At 39.0% G+C, this 12,332-nt stretch overlaps 1 protein-coding gene across 1 annotated transcript in view; it reads left to right on the forward strand.

Annotated features, from left to right (window-relative positions):
- The first annotated feature begins 677 nt into the window (after window positions 1-677).
- The window catches only part of slc18a2 (solute carrier family 18 member 2), a 69,361-nt gene continuing 57,706 nt past the window's right edge, over window positions 678-12,332 (forward strand). Inside the window, exons 1-2 of the mRNA XM_037674397.1 lie at window positions 678-822; window positions 2,421-2,757. Of these exons, the coding sequence (XP_037530325.1) occupies window positions 690-822; window positions 2,421-2,757 (470 nt within the window). The 5' untranslated portion in view covers window positions 678-689. The remainder of the gene's footprint in view (window positions 823-2,420; window positions 2,758-12,332) is intronic.

A 12,332-nucleotide genomic window follows, 5' to 3' on the forward strand; every position in this document is an offset into this window, starting at 1 on the left:
ACGCAGGTGGAAGAAGGCAGTTCTAGTAATGTTTTTAATGTGGGGGATAAAAGTCATGTCCTGATCAAAAATAACACCAAGATTTTTTTATTTTGTGACAATAATTTCCTTTCAGAGCATGAACCACATCATCTTCATCAACAGTTTAAAGGTTAAAGTTGTTCTTGAGCTTTATGGTTTATTAAGACTATTTTAGCTATTAAAAAAAACATTATTGAATTATTTTATTGTTGTTATCTTTTTCTTCAGTGTTCATGATATGTGCTTTGTTCTCATAGGGGGTGGGGGGTCAGTCCAACAGTCTGCATGACGCTCATGTGGTTTCAGAGTTAGTGAGTGCTGTTTGCTCTCAGGCTCTTTGTTCAAGCTGTATTATTGTGCTCTGATGCAGGATCTCTACTTTGACTGTTTGAAGACAGGTCTGACGGGGATGTAAACATAAAGGGTGGGGGGTGGAGTGACGTCAGCAGCACCGTCAGTCATTAGAAAGACCTCCTCTCCTCCTCCTCCTCCTCCCATCATCTCTGCTGCTACTGCTGCTGCTCCCTGCTCTCCTGAGGTAGGACCTGTTTCTGTCTTCATTCTAACTTCCAGCATCTTTCAGGAGATTTCAGAGTGAATAACCTGTTTCTCTGTCATCAGGAGGAGCTGCCTGTTTCTGCTGCGGAGCTCCTTTCAAGACTAACACCATGGGGGGACTAGATGCACTCCGGCAGTTTAATTTGCTCAAATGGCTTAGAGAAGAGAGACAGTCCAGGAAACTTATTCTCTTCATCGTTTTTGTTGCTCTGCTTCTGGACAACATGCTGCTGACTGTGGTCGGTAGGTGCACTGCTGCAGCCCTGAAAAGTTTCTTCTTTTCAAAGTTATTGCATCCAGACTTATTCATTGTAAAACAACTAATGATACGACAGATTTGTCTGCAATTCCAAACCAAAAGACTTCTCAGAAAACTGCCTCACTCAGTGTTCATCGCGGTTTGTTTCTGGCAGGGAGGAAATGTTATTAGTCCCATTTCTCAGTAAATGTCCTGCTCCGTTAGAGGAAAAAAGACTCCACAGTCGTCTTATCTGCCAGAAAATTGTTTTACTGAGCCGTGAGTGAATCTGTGTACAATTCAATACATAATGACAGATTTTCAAACAACTCTTGGAGTTGAATAGATATGATTATTTTGAAACTCAGTCTTGTGTGTTAATTTTATTAATCTCAATTTGCTTCCAAATCTGTGTGCACCAGAGGATTTAGGCTTCAGAATCAGGATTTATGTAAACATTATCTTGTATATTATTTTAAAAGCATTTTAGTGCATTCTGTATTTTTAAGGGACCTCTAAATGTGATTTTTCTTTTAAAAACAAAATTTTTACTGTCGCTGTATATATTTTCAAAGTCTGTCAAAATCACAGCACAAACGAAGACATTTGTTTAAATTTCTATTTATAAGTCAATTTTTCCTGAATAAGAATTAAATGAGCTCAATATCAACAAGTGTCACATGAAATTTCAACATGTCTTTGCTCCGTTCAGTCCACAGGGTTTATTTCTGGATCATTTGTAACATTTCAGCACAATTCGCTTCACCCTCAGACCTTTTGATAGTGTGGAGTGTTTTTTAATGAAGACCGTTTCTAAATTAAAGCAGAACTTGTCACAGAAATATGGAATAAAAAAGCTGAAGTTGGTCTTTAAAATAAGGAGAATGTGATTCAGTGTTGGATTTTGTGGAATCAGCTCAGATGACTGTAGTTGCCACTGATGCCTGCGCTACATCTAAAATGGTAACAACTCAAATGTATTGAATATTAATCATGGGAGCACAATGAAATTTCCTATTTTGCTTTCTTAAAACACAAAGACAGTCTTTTTTTTTTTTTGTAGTCTTACATGTTTTTTATCAGCTGCCATTAAGAAGTGGACAATGACGTTTTTACCGTCTGTCTTCATCATCACGTGTCTGTCTGCTACCAACACGTCTCATGAACTACTGGTCAAATTGTACTGAAACTTTCAGAAACTAATCATTGGATGTTCATCTACAACTACTCTGCTTTTGGAGTCAGCTTACTTCAGGACAACTGCCAGTCAACTCATTCTAGAAATGTCTGTAACTCCATCAAGTTAACATACAGTGATCCTCAACACATAGTTTAAGGCTGATTAATTTGAGAGATCTTTTGTTTAATTCATCGTGGGGTCAACGCTGCCTATCTGTTAGCAAAATATTTCATCATGGTCTGACAAAATGGGCTCCAACTTTGTGATTTCTCAACACAAGATGTCTCAGTCTAAAACATAGGCAGTGGGCGATATCATTCCTTTTTTTTTTTTTGGATTTTGCTGAAAGAACCTCTAACATTCAGATCTTTTTTTTATGCCAGGGAACATCACTTTTGTTTTATGTTCTATTTTCCCCACCAGTTCCCATAATTCCCAGCTATCTGTACAACCTGGATGAGTCGACAGACATAGAGATAAAGAACACCAGCCTGCTGCAGCCAGAGACTCCAGGATCCTTCAGCAGCGTTGTGTCTCTGTACGACAACACCGTCAAGCTGTCGGGCTCCAACTCCACAGTCAGGCCCACTGACCTGGTTCCTAAAACCTCTGTTGGGACCCAGTTGCCACAGAATTCATCTGACTGCCCCCAGTCCACCAGCAAGCTGCTCAATGAAAATGTCAAAGTGGGAATGTTGTTTGCCTCTAAGGCCACGGTGCAGCTCATCACCAACCCCTTCATAGGACCTCTTACAAACAGGTAGGCTGCTCGTTGCTCTTTACTGGATGTTTAGTGTGGTGGGACTGACAAATCACTTCCTATGTTAGAAGAGAAGCTGCAATTTATTCCTGATTGTAAATTCATCTGTTCTTGGCTCACAAACACTCAAACATGGAGACAGATCAACTTTATATGTAGATTTCATTTTATGTCAAAAAGTTACTTGTTTTGCTCAAGAAATTCAATGTAATTATTAGTTTATCAAGTGAATTAAAATAGTTTTTATCAAATTAATGCACAGTTTAAAGCTAAAATTAAATCCTTTATTTAAAATAGGTATTGCAAAGTGATGGATCCTGGCAAATGGAGGAAGTAATTTTATCCACAGCCATTTGCAATGGCAGAGCCAGAGGGTGGCCAATGGTGGCCTTGGCCACTATAGATTAATCTTCAGCCACCCCATCATTCAATTTATATTTTAAAATCCAGCATGGCAGCCATCCTGGATTTTGCCATGAAAACCCAATTTTTGAAAGGAACCTTTTGTTCGCAGCCACATACCAAAATAAAAGTCGGCACGTTGCTTATTTTTCAAGTTAGCTAGCTCACAAAATTAACATATATACATACATATACATATATGTACTGGTATATATGGGGCCGAGACGGTGCAGAAGTAGATCAACCAACTTGAGACCGGAAAGTTGCGGTTCGACTCCCAGCCATGCCCACATGCCGTGGTGCCCCTGAGCAAGACACCTAGTCCCCAATTGCTCCCCGAGCACCCACATAGCTGCCCACTGCTCCACCTGGGTGCATCTCAGGTGTGATGGGTTAAATGCAGAGAATCATTTTTGTCTGATTGTATGGGAACATACAATGATGACAACACATAGCACTTAGACTTATATATGGTGGCAGCTATCTTGGATTTTGACATGGCAGCCAACTTTTGAAAGGAACCTTTCTTACACCCAGATGTAGAATTTACAAAGTAAATAAAGTAATAAATAAATAAATAAATAAAACAACTGGACTTACATTCTGGGCAGCACAGTGGCGCAACTGGTAGAGCTGCTGCCTCTCAGCGAGCAGGTCCCTGGTTCAAACCCCGGTCCAGGGGCCTTTCTGGGTGGAGTTTGCATGTTCTCTCTGTGCATGCGTGGGTTTTCTCCGGGTGCTCCGGTTTCCTCCCACAGTCCAAAAACATGCATGTTAGGCTGATTGGTAACTCTAAATTGTCCCTAGGTGTGAGTGAGAGAGTGAATGGTTGTTTGTCTCGTTTGTCTCTATGTGTCCCTGTGATGGACTTGCGACCTGTCCAGGGTGTACCCCGCCCCTCGCACAGTGATTGCTGGACATGGGCACCAGCGACCCCCGTGACCCAAAATGGAATAAACGGGTAAAGATAATGGATGGATGGATGGATGGACTTACATTCTGAAGCTGATTTTCAGTTTTGAACTGATAAAGCCTCCTGGATGGGAAGCAAAAGGTCTTCAGCTACAGAAGTCCAGTTGTTTAGTCTTTTAAACTCGTTTGGATTTATCTTGTCCTGGATGACTAAGAATCTTCACCAATATATTTCCTAGATGTCGCCACACACCAAAAAGGATGTCAGTACCTCACTTATTTTTCAAATGATCATGCACACAACATGCTCAGATGGACAGATACATTGAGGGTATTTGCAATTCCCCCTCTTAACTCTGCAACACAGGACAATAATGTTTTAAAAAGTACATACGAAATTCAGAGTTACCTCTTATAAGTATCTATTTTAACAATAATTTTTTTTGTGTGAGGAGGTGTTAACACATTACATAGAACCAGAATAACCGTTTAATGTGATTCCCTTCATGGCAGAACTAACAATAGATTATTAAAGATGATTGTTGATTTCTATTAATTTAATCTAAAAAAAAAAATACTGTACTGAGATGAAAATCCCATGATGAGACCATTCCAGGCTGCAGAATATGTCTGCCCTGAGGTAGTGAGAGAATGTATTTATTCGAGCTGATATCAGAAAAGGTACAAGAAGCCTTTTCCAGAGCTGGAGGGTCATATCAGTGAAGAAGGCAATTTGACCTGGCATCAGAATCTGATCAGATACTCTGTTCTGATGCACCAAGTGAGGACATATCACTATTAATTTTCCACCATCATCATGAGGTAATTTTATTCAGTTGGTAAAAAGTAAAATAAATTTTAAAAAAGCCTCCCCACCATCACAGACATCTACACCTCCAGATGCAGGAAGAGAACCACCTGCATCATGAAGGACCCCACTCACCCAGCACACACACAATATTTGCCCCACTCCCCTCAGGCAGGGGGTTGAGGAGCATTAAGTGTAGAACCACTAGGCTGAGGAACAGCTTCTATCCTGAGGCTGTTAGACTCATGAATCCCTAGTCAGGATTATCACTGTGAAAATTACTGTGAAAAAGTCACTGTAATGCCATTTGATTGTTGATATGTGCTGCTGATTATCCATGATGCTGATCTCATGCTGCTGATTTATTTTATGTTGCTGTGTTCATTCGTCCTCATCTGCTCACACAGACTCATGTTCATGCAGCTGTTGTTTGGCACATTGTTTTGTACTATTAGTGCTTAGTGTATTCTTAGTTTAGCATATTTCTTAGTTCATGTCTTGGATCTTACTACTGTTTTTCTTTACAATTTGTATTTGTGTTTCTAGTTGGATGTAACTGAGACCCTGTGTACACAGTTTTGCTCCACCTCATGTACCATTTTATGTGAAAGGCAAAAAATAATCTTGAATCCTTGAATCCTTGAAAGATGTCAATCAGAAAACGTAGATGAACAAAACAACTTTACTCATCATCAAATAAAAAATATTTATCTTACTCAACTAAAATATATATATATGAATTTATTTCGAAATATTTTTATTTTATTATTTCATTTTTATTAAATTGTTTTATGTTTTTTTTCAAGGTAACCCTTGTGCCCTCTATTGACCAGCCACCACTGCTTCAGGGTAGAAGCTGTTCCTCAGTCTAGTGGTTCTACACTTGGTCGTTTTCACACCAGATAGTCCGGTAGACTCGGTTCGGTTCCGGACCAATATTCATGACCTTTTGTTTACATTTGAGCTGGTGCGTTTGCATTCACACTGCACTGTGCAGTCAAGTCAACCTGTTGAACTAACCTATTCCCCCGCTCGCCTGTGGGGGCGCTGCACCAAGAACTGCTGAAAGAAACGACACAAAAACCTCTGAAGACACTCTTCTGCTTCTTCTTCTGTAAATAAAAATGAAAACAAAGTGGCATCAAGTTTTAGCAGTTTTAGGAGTTATATTTTGTCATTTTTCAAAAATGGACTTAGCATGAGCAGAAGATGAGACAGAAGACCATGGAGAATATTGTTTTTCCACACAAGGAAGCTGACGGCTCCATATAAGGTCAGAGAAATGCGTGTTTGTTTACCCTGCGGAGCCTCCAGAAGACTCAGGAGACCTCGACAGACTGAGAAGTTCCAGGAAGTGTGGACTCTTAAAGAGTTCTCACTTCCGGTCACTTCAGGACTTCCTGATTGGTTGAAACAACCAACAGGGGGTGGTTCTAGTGATGTCAGAGGGTCATTACAAGTCAAGAAAACAGCAGGAATGTTTTAGGAATGTCCAGTACAGACAGAAGAAATGTTTTGAAGAAGTGAGAGCAAGCAGGTGCCAGTAGCTTCTTATTTATCATCTGCTAGGTTTAAAAACAATCCACTTCGTTCTAATAACTCCTTTCTGACTTTTGACCGACATCACTACTTCTCATTCAGACAGAAGATCAAAAATGCATAATTACTTTGTAAATAGACATTTAACTTGATTTCTAATTTAAATGAGGATTTAAAAATCATTATTACTGTTTCACAGTTGATTTAAAATGAGTGGTTCACTTCAACATTTAGAAAAGGTATGAACTAAACACACTTTTGATTATCAAGATATTGTAAAATAGTAATGATAATATAAAAGAAGAGTGTTCTTTCAATTGATTACTTCAGGATACAATTAGACAGTCTCTGGATGAGCTAATTTGTATTTCTGGATTCAAATCAATGAAATAACAGTTACTGTCCCATGAAAGTCCTCAGAGGCAGGTTTTGGTCGGAGGCCGAGTTCACTACAGTATAATTATGGTCTAGTGTTTTATTTCCCCATGTTCGAATAGTGACATGCTGATAAATCTGTCTTGCAGGTTTACGTGTTTAAAATCATCAGCCCCCATGTAAAAAGCCTCCAGATGCTTGTTTTGAAGCAAGCTGATGTTATCATGTAGCTCCTGCCAAGCATCTTTAGCATTAGCATCCAGAGCTATGTAGACAACAATGATATACACCGTTGTAAGCTCACAAGTTAAATAATGAGGTCAACATTTCAGTTGGTTGTTCTAAAGCCTTGGAGCATAAACCGTTTATCAGAACACAATTTGTGGACCAACCTTTGTTTATGTAGATACATCATCCACCTCCCCATGCGTTCCCCGATAGCAGGCTGTGATCCACCTGAAAAAAAAAAGTTTGTTATCCAGCTGGAAGGCTGAGTCCGGCATGTTATTTAAGCCATGTTTCTGTGAGACAGAGTACAGCACAGTAACTCATCTCCTCTAAAACACTCACTCTTAGTTGAAGAAGGTCCATCTTGTTATCAAAAGAGCAGATGTTGGCCAGGAACAGAGACGAAATTGACGGTCTTTTAGCATTAGCCTTCAGTCTCGCTAATATTCCAGCCAGTCTCCCCATCTTCTTCATCCATGCACAGCACTTTTTTTGTTTGCTAGAGTGCTGCTGCCACCACACTGATGCTGGTGTTCATAGGAGCTGCAATATGCAAAGTGTAGCTCTCAGATTGTGGTCCATCACTGCTGTTTATGAAGCCAAATCTTCTCTTATGTGAATAAGTTTAGTTGGGCTACAATTCACACACTTAAAGCAAGCACTGTCGGACTTGGAGTCGATTTCAGAACAAAAAAACTGGGTTTTCCACCAAGAGCCTGGGAAGCTGCAGCTCTACTGTGCACAGCCATCTTGGCATTTTGGCCATCTTCCTTCACCAGCATGTCCATTCAGATCTCCTCCTATCAATACTCTTCCCCCTGGGAATACTCTCTATCACTTAATCAAGATCCTTCTGAAAATTATCTTTCTATTCTATATCACATCCAACCTGTGGAGCATAACCACTGACAATGTATAGCATCAGACCTTTTTCTTCTACCTTCAGGCACATCACCCTATCTGGCACTCTTTTCACCTCTACTACATTCTTAGCTAACTCCTCCTTCAGGACCACCCTACTCCATTTCTCTTTCTATCCACACCATAATAAAACAGTTTAAACACTGCTCCAAATCTGCAAGCCTTGCTGCCCTTCCACTTGGTCTCTTGGACACATAAAACATCTACCTTCCTTCTCTGCATCATGTCAGTCAGCTCTCTACCTCTGCCTGTCATTGTCCTCACATTTAGAGTCACCACTCTCAGTTCTACATGCTTAACTTTCCTCTTCTCCCTCTGTCTCCTGGCACATTTTCTTTCATGTGGTCTTCGACTAACAGTGGCACAGTTTCCGCCGGCACCTTGTTTGTCAACAGCACTGGTGGCGGTCGTTGTTAACCGGGCCTCGACCGATTCGGTATGGTGTCACTTAGGTGAATTCGCATATTAGTTATGACAAAACTGTTTTGCTTCGGATGCCCTTCCTTACACAACCCTCAACATTTATCCACGGTTGGGACTGGCACAAGAGATACACTGGATAGATAACTTTTACTAATTGGCATTGTTTTAATGTATGTGAATACTTTTGTACAGTATCTTGAGATGACGTCTGTTGTGACTTGGCGCTATATAAATAAACTGAATTGCATTTCTGTGGCAGGCAATACATGTGATCATGAAAAGCTGTTAACAGCAACTATTTAACTAACTGCAACCCTTTTTTATGCTCTAAAATATGGTTATATGATGGTCATAAGAGTTCTTTAGATGTATTTTTCTTGACTAATCTTTGAACATCTTTAAAATTTCCCATAAATTTGCTTTATATAAATTACTGCTTTCAAAGCTGCATAAATTATTTTAAAAAACCATAAATTACTTACTATAATTACATTTTTATTTAGAAAATTATAAAATGTGAATATGAATTATTGCATTTTTTTCACTCTGTCATCATTTAATTGAGGAGTAAAACTTTCTAATATTTAATGTTTAATGAAAATATGTTAGTGAAAAATAGATATGGAGATCAAAAGGGAAGAAAGGAAAAATACAAAGTCAGTATGTCACAGATAGAGACATTAAACTGACAGACTAAAGCATAATATCCAACTGTGAAACATACAGACACTTAATGGGTTTCAACCCAGTTAAGAATCAGCTTTAATTAGATTTCTGTAAGGAAGCTGAACTCCAGCTGTCTGCTGTGTCGTGACTCCTCTTCTAACACACTGTGAATTTGACAACAGCTGTCAGTATTCAAACTCCTCTGTTTGTAGTTCAAGTTATGTATAAGCTATAAGCTGAACTTTGAGAACTGATTGAAGGGGTCCAAAAGTATTTTCCATCCTTCCATGATCGTCTGCTTGGTCTGGAGTCAGGTTTTGGGGTCAGCAGCTTGAGCAAAGAGGCCCAGACATCTTTTTTCCACAGACGCCTATTCCATGTCTCCCAGACTGAGAAACAGTCTCTCCAGCTGGTTCTTCCCCAGGGTCTCACACTCAGACATGTCCAGAAAGCCTCACTTGGGAGGCATCCTTACCAGATGCCAGAACCACCTCAACTGACTCCTCCCGATGTGGAGGAGCAGCAGCTCGATAACTGAACTTCTCACCCTGTCTCTAAGAGAGAGTCCAGCTATCCTCTGGAGAAAATTAATTTTGACTGCCTGTATCCGACTGCAATCTTATTTTTTCAGTCACAACCTAAAGTTTGGGAACTTAGGCTGAGGGTAGGAATGTAGATCGATCTGTAAACAGAGAGCTTCACCTTGCAGCTCAGCTCTCTCTTCACCACACTTTTACCCATTCTGTGTGGCCAAACTGCTGCAGCTCCTTCCTTCAAGTTGTTTACAACAATCTTTAAATCATATTGTAGATTCGTAGAAGGACTGAGGTCTGAGATTGGACTTTGCAGAGTATTTATGTTGATTTATGTGCTGTAAGATGAACTTCCATCCCATCAAATCTTTAAAAGGCTCTCATTTGAAGAAATAATTTATATTTGGCATAATTTATCTTTCCTTCAACTCCAACACATTTCTCAGTCCCTGCTGAAGACACCTTCAACAGCCCCACAGTATGATTCTGCCACCACCATGCTTCACTGTAGGGATGGTGTTCTCAGCATAAGAGATGGACATTTTGTGCAGACATGGCTTTTCATTGCATTTTTTAGTATTGTTTAAATTATGTTCATTTCCTCATTTCATTTAAATAACCTGAAGTATTTTGCGTATGTCTCTGACTTTAAGTCAAGCTTAAAATTAATTTAAATTCCAGGTTGGAAGAAAAAAAAAAAACGGTATATTGATCTTATCCAGAATGCAAAACAAGTTGTAATAAGTGTTTAATGTGCTGTTTCCAAAAATGTAAAAGTGAAAATGATAATATCCAGTTAATGCAGTGACTTTTCCTCTCAGTCAAAACTGCAGTTCAGATTTCTTCTTGTTTTTAGAGAGGTCAAAGCTGAGCAGCCTTTATGCTCCGATCTCTGGCCATGTCCAGGACAAATCCAAGAGGACAACAAACAGACTCCTCTCAGGACTTTTAGCAAGAAAAATCAAGGACACAGTAAACATGACAGCTTGATGTTGTTTGGTTTAGTTTAATGTCACACCAGCTGTGACAGATCTAACCCAGCTGAAATCATGATTATTTATCTTTGCATGTTTGCATGTGCATTTATCTGATTGTGCACGGGCGTCAGCACTGTTGGTGAGATTTCCAGCCCGCTCAAATGAGCGTAAGAGGTTGTGACAGAAAAAAAAACACAGCAGTCATTAACCTGAGCTGAGAACAAAAAGGAAAGTGGCCCTGGCTCTGTATTTTTTCATGTTCAGAACAGTCTTTCAAGACTATTTGAGCCATCTGGGGTTTGATGATGGCATTTAAAAATAATTGCTGTTCTACATCTCAAAGCTGCTCTAATTTGTATTTTCCTGCATCAACTGAATATATGGGGTACAATGGATTTCACATAATAAGTAACAGGTTTAAGCAGGTTGTCAAGTTGTGCGTATAACTATTACAACATGCCAACTACATTCATTCCCATTGTTAGTAGTGCAATGTTTCCATAGTGAGCAGCCAGTTGTCGTGCAGACAGGTGAAGACCTTTAAACACCAAACCAGTCCGCTGTTAAAGTCTACAGCCATGGTTCTCAAACTGTGGTCCTCAGAGTCACTCTAGTGCAAAAATGGTCAAAACAAGCAGCAGGTGCCAGATGTGGTGCTTAATTGGACTGTGTCAGTCTGACTCTTTGCTTCCATTAACAAAGCAACTTGAAATGATTGATTAAAACCAAGATTTGAAAATCCCCAACCTCAGTCCTTCAACCAGGGCTATAGGTTTGGCCAGTTTGCTCACTTCAGTCAGATTGAATATAACCCTGAATATAATCCAGTAAACTGTTTTATTGTTTGTCAAATTAATGATACTTAAAGAGCTTAGTATTTTCTGAGGAGGTGCTTGTTCTAAAAAGTTCAAGAACCTTTGGTCCGGATCAATTATGAATGATGTTCTGTCAATTAATTGATGAGTTTTATAAATGGTCTGTTAACTGCAACATTTTTCAGCATGTAAAATTAAAATACATTTTTAAAGTATAAATATATAAATAATCCATATATGATGGGTTAGTTTAGGTTCAGTGGTTCCATACATTGGAGTCTGGACACCACTGTGGGGCATTAAACATCAAATGAAGGTCCTCAAATGTTCTCCACAAAACTGATTTTCACTTGTGTTAAGAAACTTTAATACAGCCCTCATGAATTAATTCATGCTTTTGAGGCTTTTGTGTTGTCATTATGCCTTTGAATAATAGTGTTTTTAGAAACAGTTGGATACTTTATTGACTTTTACTTCATTTTGAGAATAAATTTTTTCTTTGTTAGTTGGAAACTAAAAAGATTGGGAGCAACTACTTTAGATTAAAGTGTGTTTTATCTAAATACATATAGAACATACACACAAATATACAACGAATAATGACGCAACTTTACACAAATATGCTTTTGTTGTTTTTCTTACTCTTGAACAGACTCTTCCTCCATTCAGCACTGCATGGCACTGATGGCAGTCTAATTTTGTTCATGCAGTGTGTTCAAGATTCAATTCAACCTTTATTTATACATGTTACTTTTTCTACTTTTATAAGGTACATTTTCCTGGTTGTTGGCACCGTGAGAAGATACATGGACTTCCATTGTTCTTGGTTATTTAAGTCTGGTTAGTGTTTAAGGGCTTTAAAACTGTTCAGCTATGTTTCTGGTTCTTGTTCTGTTGTTGCTGTCTGTTTCATAGTCTCCATATTAAATGTTGCAGTCAGCAAACATACATACATATATATATCACTATTAATATA

The sequence above is a fragment of the Nematolebias whitei genome, chromosome 1, assembly GCF_014905685.2.
Source record: "Nematolebias whitei isolate Nwh7 chromosome 1, NemWhi1, whole genome shotgun sequence".
NCBI lineage: Eukaryota > Metazoa > Chordata > Actinopteri > Cyprinodontiformes > Rivulidae > Nematolebias > Nematolebias whitei.